Here is a 15,151-nt window from a genome sequence, read left to right as displayed (position 1 = left end):
GTCGACAGGAACAAGGTCGACATGGAAAAAGGTCGACATGAGTTTTTCACAATTTTTTTCTTTTTTGGAATTTTTTCATACTTAACGATCCACGTGGACTACGATTGGAACGTTAATCTGTGCCGAGCGAAGGCACCATGCCCGAAGCATGGCGAGCCATGCGAGGGGACGCGGTGCACTAATTGGGGTTCCCGGTCACTCTACGAAGAAAACGAAACCAAAAAAACTCATGTCGACCTTTTTCCATGTCGACCTTTTTCCATGTCGACCTTGTTCCTGTCGACCTTTTGTCCATGTCGACCTAAGGTGTGTCGACCAATTGGCATCGACTTAAGGTGTGTTGACCTTTTTGTTGTCGACCTGGAGTCCCAGACCCCATCTAACAGCCATTTGACCCAATTTAAGCACCAGAAATACTTTTATTATAACCAATAATGAACTTGTATACTGTTATCAGATGTTAGTATCGCCTTTTTTTTGAGGGTACAGGCAGATTTACCCATTTTTTCACATTCGGTAACAATTTTCGCTGTAATCCCCTTTTCTAGAATTTGCAGTTGAATAGGCAAATCGTGAAAAGCCCGTTTCCGCTGCAAAAAAAAAAAAGTGACAAAAGCTGCAATCACTTTAAATCACCTGGATTTTGCGGCTAATCGAATTCGGCCCTAAAGACTGGCTGAGGCAGTAACTCATCACCTTCTTTCCTCTGTGTAACAGGGATGAGCAGACATCTCCCTCAGAGAAATGGCCCAAGCCTTGCAAATTGTCAGAATAAAGGTAGGGAACGCAGGCACACTTCTTGTCTTGTCTCTTACACCTAATCCTGCTCCATGTGGAATGTCCGCACCAGTTTTGGTCTCTGTAGATTATCGGGTATTCCCCTCTTCCGTCTCGGGAGATGATCCCGTAGCTCAACAAAATTAAGGTTCCAAGCTACAATTAATAAATGTATTTAGTGCTATATCTTTTCTGTTCTCTTAAAGACTGTCAACCAATGCAATAGTTACATGCTGATCATACAGTAGGACACTTTCTCTTTTTTATCTCTCCTACTTGTGATTCCAAACAATGCAAGAGAGGTAGATGATGTAGACCAATTGTGTCTATTTCTTCTGTATATGTGTTATATGTTTTCATTTTTGTGAGACTTAAAGTGGAATAGCTGGAGACGCAAGTAGTATACGTCCCGTAATCTCTGTCCGTTGAGTACAGAACACATACACCTACAAGGAGATGACCATTTCACTTCAAAGAGCTTCCCATCTCGTTCTGTGATAGGTAGTCTTTGTGAGTCACTGGCCGGGGAAGATTCGGGGAGAATAAAGAAAATACAGAGCATTTGGGCTACAGCTATGCTGAAGTAAAGAAAATTCTGGAGAGGATGGAATCCTGCAGACCACCTCTGGTTGGGCAGTCCAAGCTTTAGGCCTCTGCTCTATCGATGTTGTCTGGAAAATAGAATGAAAGTGGAGTAAGAACATCTCTAAATCCATTACTTTCCGGCTACATCCAGGAGTAACAAGATCTCTTCAGTGCAGTGCGGGTTGTCTGGTGTAACCTGTCTGGTGGGACATTTCTCCAGGGAAATCAACTCAAGTCACATGGCTCCTCCAAGACGAGATTCCTCTGCTGTACTCATCAAGAGTGACACGTTGAGCTGATAGATGCATAGAGCCGTCCTCTTCTCAGACCAGTACCGTTCGGGAACCATGCCTTACTCTCTTTGTAACACAGGACTGCTGCGTCCTCACAAGTAGTTGTTTGTCTGGTGTACCTTACCATTAAGACTTTTTCTTGTGTGTGTGTGAATCCTACTCTGGGTTGAAACTACTTTGGGACGTATTGTTTTTAAACTGGGTTATGCACACACTAGCATCCATAGTCCTTCTCAGTCTCAGTACTGTCATGTGTTTCATAGGAGAAGCTCCATGTAGAGAACTTTCACTGCACAACGATTGTGCCACCCTTGTGTACTTGCCCTTAGGGCATATTAGTAAACTTGTTTAATGTTTCTCTGACGTCCTAGTGGATGCTGGGTACTCCGTAAGGACCATGGGGAATAGCGGCTCCGCAGGAGACTGGGCACAAAAGTAAAAGCTTTATGACTAGCTGGTGTGCACTGGCTCCTCCCCCTATGACCCTCCTCCAAGCCTCAGTTAGATTTTTGTGCCCGGCCGAGAAGGGTGCATGCTAGGTAGCTCTCCTGAGCTGCTTAGAGTAAAAGTTTAAATAGGTTTTTTATTTTCAGTGAGACCTGCTGGCAACAGGCTCACTGCATCGTGGGACTAAGGGGAGAAGAAGCGAACTCACCTGCATGCAGAGTGGATTGGGCTTCTTGGCTACTGGACATTAGCTCCAGAGGGACGATCACAGGCTCAGCTTGGATGGGTCCCGAAGCCGCGCCGCCGGCCCCCTTACAGAGCCAGAAGAGCGAAGAGGTCCGGAAAAATCGGCGGCAGAAGACGTTCCTGTCTTCAATAAGGTAGCGCACAGCACTGCAGCTGTGCGCCATTGCTCTCAGCACACTTCACACTCCGGTCACTGAGGGTGCAGGGCGCTGGGGGGGAGCGCCCTGAGACGCAATAAAACACGTTTTAAACCTTATATGGCTAAAGAAATGCATCACATATAGCTCCTGGGCTATATGGATGCATTTAACCCCTGCCAGTTTTCCTAAAAAAAGCGGGAGAAAGGGCCGCCGAAAAGGGGGCGGAGCCTATCTCCTCAGCACACAAGCGCCATTTTCCCTCACAGCTCCGCTGGAAGGACGGCTCCCTGACTCTCCCCTGCAGTCCTGCTACAGAATCAGGGTAAAACAAGAGAGGGGGGGGCACTAATTGGCAGATAATACAAATACAGCAGCTATAGAAGGGAGAAACACTTCTATAAGGTTATCCCTGTATATATATATATAGCGCTCTGGTGTGTGCTGGCATACTCTCCCTCTGTCTCCCCAAAGGGCTCGTGGGGTCCTGTCCTCTATCAGAGCATTCCCTGTGTGTGTGCTGTGTGTCGGTACGATTGTGTCGACATGTATGAGGAGGAAAATGATGTGGAGGCGGAGCAATTGCCTGTAATAGTGATGTCACTCCCTAGGGAGTCGACACCTGACTGGATGGTCGTATGGAAGGAATTACGTGACAGTGTCAGCACTTTGCAAAAAACTGTTGACGACATGAGACAGCCGGCAAATCAGTTAGTGCCTGTCCAGGCGTCTCAAACACCGTCAGGGGCTCTAAAGCGCCCGTTACCTCAGATGGTCGACACAGACCCAGACACGGATACTGACTCCAGCGTCGACGGTGACGAGACAAACGTAATGTCCAGTAGGGCCACACGTTACATGATCACGGCAATGAAGGAGGCTTTGAACATTTCTGATACTACAAGTACCACAAAAAGGGGTATTATGTGGGGAGTGAAAAAACTACCCATAGTTTTTCCTGAATCAGATGAATTAAATGAGGTGTGTGACAAAGCGTGGGTTTCCCCCGATAAAAAACTGCTGATTTCTAATAAATTATTGGCATTATACCCTTTCCCGCCAGAGGTTAGGGCGCGTTGGGAAACACCCCCTAGGGTAGATAAGGCGCTCACACGCTTATCAAAACAAGTGGCGTTGCCGTCTCCTGATACGGCCGCCCTCAAGGAACCAGCTGATAGAAAGCTGGAAAATATCCTTAAGGGTATATACACACATACTGGTGTTATACTACGACCAGCAATCGCCTCAGCCTGGATGTGCAGCGCTGGAGGGCTTGGTCGGATTCCCTGACTGAAAATATTGATACCCTGGATAGGGACAGTATATTATTGACTCGGACCTGGTGGCCCCGGCGACGGCTGGGAAATCCACCTTTTTACCCAAGGTCACCTCTCAGCAGAAAAAGACACCGTCTTTTCAAACTCAGTCCTTTCGTCCCCATAAGGGCAAGCGGGCAAAAGGCCACTCATTTCTGCCCCGGGGCAGAGGAAGGGGAAAAAGACTGCAGCAGGCAGCCTCTTCCCAGGATCAGAAGCCCTCCCCCGCTTCTGCCAAGTCTTCAGCATGACGCTGGGGCTTTACAAGCGGACTCAGGCACGGTGGGGGCCCGTCTCAAAAATTTCAACGCGCAGTGGGCTCACTCGCAAGTGGACCCCTGGATCCTGCAGGTAGTATCACAGGGGTACAAATTGGAATTCGAGACGTCTCCCCCTCGCCGGTTCCTGAAGTCTGCTCTACCAACGTCTCCCTCCGACAGGGAGGCAGTATTGGAAGCTATTCACAAGCTGTATTCCCAGCAGGTGATAATCAAGGTACCCCTCCTACAACAGGGAAAGGGGTATTACTCCACGCTGTTTGTGGTACCGAAGCCGGACGGCTCGGTGAGACCGATTTTAAATCTGAAATCATTGAACACTTACATAAAAAGGTTCAAATTCAAGATGGAGTCACTCAGAGCAGTGATAGCGAACCTGGAAGAAGGGGACTATATGGTGTCTCTGGACATCAAAGATGCTTATCTCCATGTCCCAATCTACCCTTCTCACCAAGGGTACCTCAGGTTTGTGGTACAAAACTGTCATTATCAGTTTCAGACGCTGCCGTTTGGATTGTCCACGGCACCACGGGTCTTTACCAAGGTAATGGCCGAAATGATGATGATTCTTCGAAGAAAAGGCGTCTTAATTATCCCTTACTTGGACGATCTCCTGATAAGGGCAAGGTCCAGGGAACAGTTAGAGGTCGGAGTAGCACTATCTCAGGTAGTGCTACGTCAGCACGGGTGGATTCTAAATATTCCAAATATTCCAAAATCGCAGCTGATTCCAACAACACGTCTACTGTTCCTAGGGATGATTCTGGACACAGTCCAGAAAAAGGTGTTTCTCCCGGAGGAGAAGGCCAGGGAGTTATCCGAGCTAGTCAGGAACCTCCTGAAACCAGGACAAGTGTCAGTGCATCAATGCACAAGGGTCCTGGGAAAGATGGTGGCTTCTTACGAAGCGATTCCATTCGGAAGATTCCATGCAAGAACTTTTCAGTGGGATCTGCTGGACAAATGGTCCGGATCGCATCTTCAGATGCATCAGCGGATAACCCTATCTCCAAGGACAAGGGTGTCTCTCCTGTGGTGGTTGCAGAGTGCTCATCTTCTAGAGGGCCGCAGATTCGGCATTCAGGACTGGATTCTGGTGACCACGGATGCCAGTCTGAGAGGCTGGGGAGCAGTCACACAGGGAAGAAATTTCCAGGGCTTGTGGTCAAGCATGGAAACGTCTCTTCACATAAATATCCTGGAACTAAGGGCAATTTACAATGCCCTAAGTCAAGCAAGGCCTCTGCTTCAGGGTCAGTCGGTATTGATCCAATCGGACAACATCACGGCAGTCGCCCACGTAAACAGACAGGGCGGCACAAGAAGCAGGAGGGCAATGGCAGAAGCTGCAAGAATTCTTCGCTGGGCGGAAAATTATGTGACAGCACTGTCAGCGGTGTTCATTCCGGGAGTGGACAACTGGGAAGCAGACTTCCTCAGCAGACACGACCTCCACCCGGGGGAGTGGGGACTTCACCCAGAAGTCTTCCACGTGATTGTAAACCGTTGGGAAAAACCAAAGGTGGACATGATGGCGTCTCGTCTCAACAAGAAACTAGACAGATATTGCGCCAGGTCAAGGGACCCTCAGGCGATAGCGGTGGACGCTCTGGTAACACCGTGGGTGTACCAGTCAGTGTATGTGTTCCCTCCTCTGCCTCTCATACCCAAAGTATTGAGAATCATAAGAAGGAGAGGAGTAAGAACTATACTCGTGGCTCCGGATTGGCCAAGGAGGACTTGGTACCCGGAACTTCAAGAGATGCTCACGGAGGACCCGTGGCCTCTACCTCTAAGAAAGGACCTGCTCCAGCAGGGACCTTGTCTGTTCCAAGACTTAACGCGGCTGCGTTTGACGGCATGGAGGTTGAACGCCGGATCCTGAAGGAAAAAGGCATTCCAGATGAAGTCATCCCTACCCTGATCAAGGCCAGGAAGGATGTAACCGCGAAACATTATCACCGCATTTGGCGAAAATATGTTGCGTGGTGTGAGGCCAAGAAGGCCCCTACAGAGGAATTTCAACTGGGTCGTTTCCTGCATTTCCTGCAAACAGGACTATCTATGGGCCTAAAATTAGGGTCCATTAAGGTTCAAATTTCGGCCCTGTCAATATTCTTCCAAAAAGAACTGGCTTCAGTGCCTGAAGTTCAGACGTTTGTCAAAGGGGTACTGCATATACAGCCTCCTTTTGTGCCTCCAGTGGCACCTTGGGATCTCAATGTAGTGTTGAGTCTCCTAAAGTCACATTGGTTTGAACCACTCACCACTGTGGAATTAAAATATCTCACATGGAAAGTGGTCATGCTGTTAGCCCTGGCTTCAGCCAGGCGTGTCTCAGAATTGGCGGCTTTATCATATAAAAGCCCTTACCTAATTTTTCATTCAGACAGGGCAGAACTGAGGACTCGCCCTCAATTTCTCCCTAAGGTGGTTTCAGCGTTTCACATGAACCAGCCTATTGTGGTGCCTGCGGCTACTAGGGACTTGGAGGACTCCAAGTTGCTGGACGTAGTCAGGGCCCTGAAAATATATGTTTCCAGGACGGCTGGAGTCAGAAAATCTGACTCGCTGTTTATCCTGTATGCACCCAACAAGCTGGGTGCTCCTGCTTCTAAGCAGACGATTGCTCGTTGGATTTGTAGTACGATTCAGCTTGCACATTCTGTGGCAGGCCTGCCACAGCCAAAATCTGTAAAAGCCCATTCCACAAGGAAGGTGGGCTTATCTTGGGCGGCTGCCCGAGGGGTCTCGGCTTTACAACTTTGCCGAGCAGCTACTTGGTCAGGGGCAAACACGTTTGCTAAATTTTACAAATTCGATACCCTGGCTGAGGAGGACCTGGAGTTCTCTCATTCGGTGCTGCAGAGTCATCCGCACTCTCCCGCCCGTTTGGGAGCTTTGGTATAATCCCCATGGTCCTTACGGAGTTCCCAGCATCCACTAGGACGTCAGAGAAAATAAGAATTTACTTACCGATAATTCTATTTCTCATAGTCCGTAGTGGATGCTGGGCGCCCATCCCAAGTGCGGATTGTCTGCAATACTTGTATTTAGTTATTGTTACAAAAATCGGGTTGTTTATTGTTGTGAGCCATCTTTTCAGAGGCTCCTACGTTTATCATACTGTTAACTGGGTTCAGATCACAAGTTGTACGGTGTGATTGGTGTGGCTGGTATGAGTCTTACCCGGGATTCAAGATCCTTCCTTATTATGTACGCTCGTCCGGGCACAGTATCCTAACTGAGGCTTGGAGGAGGGTCATAGGGGGAGGAGCCAGTGCACACCAGCTAGTCATAAAGCTTTTACTTTTGTGCCCAGTCTCCTGCGGAGCCGCTATTCCCCATGGTCCTTACGGAGTTCCCAGCATCCACTACGGACTATGAGAAATATAATTATCGGTAAGTAAATTCTTATTTTTTGCACCCATGCTGTTTAGCAAATGTAATAACTTCCCATTTAAACCCACTACAGTCGCTGCTTATGAAGAAGTTGCAGTGCAACTTAATTCGGGCCAAATGAACTTTTTAGGAGTTTTTACATTTTTTTTTTTTTAAACAAATGGTAAGTTGCATCATTTTAATATTTACACATTACTATTTTAGGGTATTCATGTTATCAGGAATTACACTACGAGGAGGAGGAGGAGGCATCTTGTGAGTCCAAGTACCAGGTTCAACCATTTCCGATCGAGGAGCCAACAAAGCCTGTAGGGGACCGGTCCACACAGACGGAGCAAGAGCATACTGCCTCATCTTCAGCGTCTTTGGAAACACATGACAGTCTCCTTTTGGACTCCACATGGACAAACTGTTCCCATAAAGAAGTTCCACACGCAGCGGAGCCATGCCAGAGTACTCCATCCAGTGACCCAACTCCAAGGACCTTTGAGGAGCATCTCAAGAGCTTTATTGACACACAGGAGGGACTGAGAAGGGGAATAATGCAAAAGATGAGCGCATTGCACATAGACTTATGCCAGCTGACCATGGGCGTTAACAAAAATAGCGCAATATTTAGGAGAATGTTAAAGATGGAGACGGACCGAAACATTTTGCTCTCACAGATGAGTACGAACATTGGGAAATTGGCCGCAAGTCTGCAGCTCTTGGCTACCCAACAGAATGCCAACCAGAGAGAGTTGCGTTCCCTGTTTGACTTGCAGAGAGCAATGCACCCGGCGGACATCTACACTTCACCAGCAGAAACCCCAGACAATCAACCTGTAGCATCTATGGTCATGTTAACTCCTCCGTCCACCCAATACCGCTACTCCATGCGAGCCAGAAAGGACACAAGACAGAGTCCTGCAAAAAGAGGGCGAAAATAAAAAGTTGATTTGTTGAACTCTCTTACTTTGATAGTTTTGGTCTTTGAAGGACATTTTTTTATTTAAATAAGGAAACATCAGAAAAGCCTATTTTTGTTTGTAATAATATTAAAATGTTTGAAAACTAGAGAATTTATTTTACTGCAGTATAGGGGGGGAGGGGGGTTCCCATCACATGCAGGAGCATGTTACAGTCAGCGACTATGTGATGTAGATGTGTAATATACAGGCTACTAACAATACTCCTAGGAGCGAGAACTCCACCACAAACATAACATTGTATTTATTATGGGCCATACAGTATGATGCTTAATACACCTGTCCACGTCCTGCGCTTCCTTCTCCTTACACAGGGACGTACAGAGGGCCCCCCCCATGTCCTGGGCTTTCTTCTCCTTACACAAGGATGTACCTGAGACCCCCCCCCCCATGTCCTGCGCTTCCTTCTCCTTACACAGGGACGTACAGAGCCCCCCCCCCCATGTCCTGGGCTTTCTTCTCCTTACACAGGGATGTACAGAGCCCCCCCACCCCCATGTCCTGGGCTTTCTTCTCCTTACACAGGGATGTACAGAGCCCCCCCCCCCATGTCCTGGGCTTTCTTCTCCTTACACAGGGACGTACAGAGCCCCCCCCCCACCCCCATGTCCTGGGCTTTCTTCTCCTTACACAGGGACGTACAGAGCCCCCCACCCCACCCCCATGTCCTGGGCTTTCTTCTCCTTACACAGGGATGTACAGAGCCCCCCCCCCCCCCCCCCCACCCCCATATCCTGGGCTTTCTTCTCCTTACACAGGGACGTACAGAGCCCCCCCCCCCATGTCCTGGGCTTTCTTCTAATTACACAGGGACGTACAGAGCCCCACCCCCATGTCCTGGGCTTTCTTCTCCTTACACAGGGACGTACAGAGCCCCCCCCCCCCATGTCCTGGGCTTTCTTCTCCTTACACAGGGATGTACAGAGCCCCCCCCCCCCTATGTCCTGGGCTTTCTTCTCCTTACACAGGGACGTACAGAGCCCCCCCCCCCCCCCCCCATGTCCTGGGCTTTCTTCTCCTTACACAGGGACGTACAGAGCCCCCCCCCCCATGTCCTGGGCTTTCTTCTCCTTACACAGGGACGTACAGAGCCCCCCCCCCCATGTCCTGGGCTTTCTTCTAATTACACAGGGACGTACAGAGCCCCCCCCACCCCCATGTCCTGGGCTTTCTTCTCCTCACACAGGGATGTACAGAGCCCCCACCCCCATGTCCTGGGCTTTCTTCTCCTTACACAGGGACGTACAGAGCCCCCTCCCCCCCCCCACCCCCATGTCCTGGGCTTTCTTCTCCTTACACAGGGACGTACAGAGCCCCCCCCCCCACCCCCATGTCCTGGGCTTTCTTCTCCTTACACAGGGATGTACAGAGCGCCCCCCCCCCCCCCATGTCCTGGGCTTTCTTCTCCTTACACAGGGACGTACAGAGCCCCCCCCCCCCCCATGTCCTGGGCTTTCTTCTCCTTACACAGGGACGTACAAAGCCCCCTCCCCCCATGTCCTGGGCTTTCTTCTCCTTACACAGGGATGTACAGAGCCCCCCTCCCCCCCCCCATGTCCTGGACTTTCTTCTCCTTACACAGGGACGTACAGAGCCCCCTTTCCCCCCCCCCCCCCCCCCCATGTCCTGGGCTGTCTTCTCCTTACACAGGGACGTACAGAGCCCCCCCCCCCATGTCCTGGGCTTTCTTCTCCTTACACAGGGACGTACAGAGCCCCCACCCCCATGTCCTGGGCTTTCTTCTCCTTACACAGGGACGTACAGAGCCGCCCCCCCCCCCCCCATGTCCTGGGCTTTCTTCTCCTTACACAGGGATGTACAGAGCCCCCCCCCATGTCCTGGGCTTTCTTCTCCTTACACAGGGACGTACAGAGCCCCCCCCCCCCCTCCCCCATGTCCTGGGCTTTTTTCTCCTTACACGGGGACGTACAGAGCCCCCCCCCATATGTCCTGGGCTTTCTTATTACACAGGGACGTACCGAGGCGCCCTATGTCCTGGGCTTTGTTCTCCTTGCACAGGGATGTACAGAGGCCCCCCCATGTCCTGGGCTTTCTTCTACTTGCACAAGGACGTACCGGAGACCCCAAGTCCTGGGCTTTCTTATTACACAGGGACGTACCGGGGCCCCCCCATTTCCTGGGCTTTCTTCTCCATACACAGGGACGTACAGAGGCCCCCCATGTCCTGGGCTTTCTTCTCCTTACACAGGGATGTACAGACCCCCCCCCCCCCATGTCCTGGGCTTTCTTCTCCTTACACAGGGACGTACAGAGCCCCCCCCACCCCCATGTCCTGGGCTTTCTTCTCCTTACACAGGGATGTACAGAGCCCCCACCCCCCATGTCCTGGGCTTTCTTCTCCTTACACAGGGATGTACAGAGCCCTCCCCCCTCCCCCCCCCATGTCCTGGACTTTCTTCTCCTTACACAGGGACGTACAGAGCCCCCCCCCCCACCCCCATGTCCTGGGCTTTCTTCTCCTTACACAGGGATGTACAGAGCGCCCCCCCCCATGTCCTGGGCTTTCTTCTCCTTACACAGGGACGTACAGAGCCCCCCCCCCCCCATGTCCTGGGCTTTCTTCTCCTTACACAGGGACGTACAGAGCCCCCTCCCCCCATGTCCTGGGCTTTCTTCTCCTTACACAGGGATGTACAGAGCCCTCCCCCCTCCCCCCCCCCATGTCCTGGACTTTCTTCTCCTTACACAGGGACGTACAGAGCCCCCTTTCTCCCCCCCCCATGTCCTGGGCTGTCTTCTCCTTACACAGGGACGTACAGAGCCCCCCCCCCCCCCATGTCCTGCGCTTCCTTCTCCTTACACAGGGACGTACAGAGCCCCCCCCCCCATGTCCTGGGCTTTCTTCTCCTTACACAGGGATGTACCTGAGACCCCCCCCCCCATGTCCTGCGCTTCCTTCTCCTTACACAGGGACGTACAGAGCCCCCCCCCCCATGTCCTGGGCTTTCTTCTCCTTACACAGGGATGTACAGAGCCCCCCCACCCCCATGTCCTGGGCTTTCTTCTCCTTACACAGGGATGTACAGAGCCCCCCCCCCCATGTCCTGGGCTTTCTTCTCCTTACACAGGGACGTACAGAGCCCCCCCCCCACCCCCATGTCCTGGGCTTTCTTCTCCTTACACAGGGACGTACAGAGCCCCCCACCCCACCCCCATGTCCTGGGCTTTCTTCTCCTTACACAGGGATGTACAGAGCCCACCCCCCCCCCCCCCCCCCACCCCCATATCCTGGGCTTTCTTCTCCTTACACAGGGACGTACAGAGCCCCCCCCCCCATGTCCTGGGCTTTCTTCTAATTACACAGGGACGTACAGAGCCCCACCCCCATGTCCTGGGCTTTCTTCTCCTTACACAGGGACGTACAGAGCCCCCCCCCCCCATGTCCTGGGCTTTCTTCTCCTTACACAGGGATGTACAGAGCCCCCCCCCCCCCTATGTCCTGGGCTTTCTTCTCCTTACACAGGGACGTACAGAGCCCCCCCCCCCCCCCCCATGTCCTGGGCTTTCTTCTCCTTACACAGGGACGTACAGAGCCCCCCCCCCCATGTCCTGGGCTTTCTTCTCCTTACACAGGGACGTACAGAGCCCCCCCCCCCATGTCCTGGGCTTTCTTCTAATTACACAGGGACGTACAGAGCCCCCCCCACCCCCATGTCCTGGGCTTTCTTCTCCTCACACAGGGATGTACAGAGCCCCCACCCCCATGTCCTGGGCTTTCTTCTCCTTACACAGGGACGTACAGAGCCCCCTCCCCCCCCCCACCCCCATGTCCTGGGCTTTCTTCTCCTTACACAGGGACGTACAGAGCCCCCCCCCCCACCCCCATGTCCTGGGCTTTCTTCTCCTTACACAGGGATGTACAGAGCGCCCCCCCCCCCCCATGTCCTGGGCTTTCTTCTCCTTACACAGGGACGTACAGAGCCCCCCCCCCCCATGTCCTGGGCTTTCTTCTCCTTACACAGGGACGTACAAAGCCCCCTCCCCCCATGTCCTGGGCTTTCTTCTCCTTACACAGGGATGTACAGAGCCCCCCTCCCCCCCCCCCCATGTCCTGGACTTTCTTCTCCTTACACAGGGACGTACAGAGCCCCCTTTCCCCCCCCCCCCCCCCCATGTCCTGGGCTGTCTTCTCCTTACACAGGGACGTACAGAGCCCCCCCCCCCATGTCCTGGGCTTTCTTCTCCTTACACAGGGACGTACAGAGCCCCCACCCCCATGTCCTGGGCTTTCTTCTCCTTACACAGGGACGTACAGAGCCGCCCCCCCCCCCCCCCCATGTCCTGGGCTTTCTTCTCCTTACACAGGGATGTACAGAGCCCCCCCCCATGTCCTGGGCTTTCTTCTCCTTACACAGGGACGTACAGAGCCCCCCCCCCCCCTCCCCCATGTCCTGGGCTTTTTTCTCCTTACACGGGGACGTACAGAGCCCCCCCCCATATGTCCTGGGCTTTCTTATTACACAGGGACGTACCGAGGCGCCCTATGTCCTGGGCTTTGTTCTCCTTGCACAGGGATGTACAGAGGCCCCCCCATGTCCTGGGCTTTCTTCTACTTGCACAAGGACGTACCGGAGACCCCAAGTCCTGGGCTTTCTTATTACACAGGGACGTACCGGGGCCCCCCCATTTCCTGGGCTTTCTTCTCCATACACAGGGACGTACAGAGGCCCCCCATGTCCTGGGCTTTCTTCTCCTTACACAGGGATGTACAGACCCCCCCCCCCCCATGTCCTGGGCTTTCTTCTCCTTACACAGGGACGTACAGAGCCCCCCCCACCCCCATGTCCTGGGCTTTCTTCTCCTTACACAGGGATGTACAGAGCCCCCACCCCCCATGTCCTGGGCTTTCTTCTCCTTACACAGGGATGTACAGAGCCCTCCCCCCTCCCCCCTCCCCCCCCCATGTCCTGGACTTTCTTCTCCTTACACAGGGACGTACAGAGCCCCCCCCCCCACCCCCATGTCCTGGGCTTTCTTCTCCTTACACAGGGATGTACAGAGCGCCCCCCCCCATGTCCTGGGCTTTCTTCTCCTTACACAGGGACGTACAGAGCCCCCCCCCCCCCATGTCCTGGGCTTTCTTCTCCTTACACAGGGACGTACAGAGCCCCCTCCCCCCATGTCCTGGGCTTTCTTCTCCTTACACAGGGATGTACAGAGCCCTCCCCCCTCCCCCCCCCCATGTCCTGGACTTTCTTCTCCTTACACAGGGACGTACAGAGCCCCCTTTCTCCCCCCCCCATGTCCTGGGCTGTCTTCTCCTTACACAGGGACGTACAGAGCCCCCCCCCCATGTCCTGGGCTTTCTTCTCCTTACACAGGGACGTACAGAGCCCCCACCCCCATGTCCTGGGCTTTCTTCTCCTTACACAGGGACGTACAGAGCCGCCCCCCCCCCCCCCCCCCCCACATGTCCTGGGCTTTCTTCTCCTTACACAGGGATGTACAGAGCCCCCCCCCATGTCCTGGGCTTTCTTCTCCTTACACAGGGACGTACAGAGCCCCCCCCCCCCTCCCCCATGTCCTGGGCTTTTTTCTCCTTACACGGGGACGTACAGAGCCCCCCCCCATATGTCCTGGGCTTTCTTATTACACAGGGACGTACCGAGGCGCCCTATGTCCTGGGCTTTGTTCTCCTTGCACAGGGATGTACAGAGGCCCCCCCATGTCCTGGGCTTTCTTCTACTTGCACAAGGACGTACCGGAGACCCCAAGTCCTGGACCGGAGACCCCAAGTCCTGGGCTTTCTTATTACACAGGGACGTACCGGGGCCCCCCCATTTCCTGGGCTTTCTTCTCCATACACAGGGACGTACAGAGGCCCCCCATGTCCTGGGCTTTCTTCTCCTTACACAGGGATGTACAGACCCCCCCCCCCCCCCCCATGTCCTGGGCTTTCTTCTCCTTACACAGGGACGTACAGAGCCCCCCCCACCCCCATGTCCTGGGCTTTCTTCTCCTTACACAGGGATGTACAGAGCCCCCACCCCCATGTCCTGGGCTTTCTTCTCCTTACACAGGGACGTACAGAGCCCCCTCCCCCCCCCCACCCCCATGTCCTGGGCTTTCTTCTCCTTACACAGGGACGTACAGAGCCCCCCCCCCCCACCCCCACCCCCATGTCCTGGGCTTTCTTCTCCTTACACAGGGATGTACAGAGCGCCCCCCCCCATGTCCTGGGCTTTCTTCTCCTTACACAGGGACGTACAGAGCCCCCCCCCCCCATGTCCTGGGCTTTCTTCTCCTTACACAGGGACGTACAGAGCCCCCTCCCCCCATGTCCTGGGCTTTCTTCTCCTTACACAGGGATGTACAGAGCCCTCCCCCCTCCCCCCCCCATGTCCTGGACTTTCTTCTCCTTACACAGGGACGTACAGAGCCCCCTTTCTCCCCCCCCCCATGTCCTGGGCTGTCTTCTCCTTACACAGGGACGTACAGAGCCCCCCCCCCCCCCCATGTCCTGGGCTTTCTTCTCCTTACACAGGGACGTACAGAGCCCCCACCCCCATGTCCTGGGCTTTCTTCTCCTTACACAGGGACGTACAGAGCCGCCCCCCCCCCCCCCCCCATGTCCTGGGCTTTCTTCTCCTTACACAGGGATGTACAGAGCCCCCCCCCATGTCCTGGGCTTTCTTCTCCTTACACAGGGACGTACAGAGCCCCCCCCCCCCCCCTCCCCCA

At 53.4% G+C, this 15,151-nt stretch overlaps 1 protein-coding gene across 12 annotated transcripts in view; it reads left to right on the top strand.

Moving 5' to 3' along the window:
• The window catches only part of FAM118B (family with sequence similarity 118 member B), a 112,008-nt gene that overhangs the window by 93,083 nt on the left and 3,774 nt on the right, over window positions 1–15,151 (top strand). For 9 of the 12 annotated variants that reach the window (XM_063943690.1, XM_063943691.1, XM_063943695.1 and 6 more), the window contains 2 exons: window positions 718–777; window positions 7,686–8,435. The exons of 1 other annotated variant lie outside the window; for it this stretch is intronic. In XM_063943690.1, coding sequence (XP_063799760.1) covers window positions 718–777; window positions 7,686–8,410 — 785 coding nt within the window. In that variant the 3' untranslated portion in view covers window positions 8,411–8,435. Of the gene's footprint in view, window positions 1–717; window positions 778–7,685; window positions 8,436–15,151 lie in introns of those variants that run through there. 2 more of the 12 variants (XM_063943699.1, XM_063943696.1) reach the window with 2 other exon arrangements.

Source organism: Pseudophryne corroboree, chromosome 10 (assembly GCF_028390025.1).
Source record: "Pseudophryne corroboree isolate aPseCor3 chromosome 10, aPseCor3.hap2, whole genome shotgun sequence".
Taxonomy (NCBI): Eukaryota; Metazoa; Chordata; class Amphibia; order Anura; family Myobatrachidae; genus Pseudophryne; species Pseudophryne corroboree.
The sequence above is the reverse complement of the archived record's forward strand: the minus strand, read 5'-3'. Positions and strand labels throughout refer to the sequence as shown.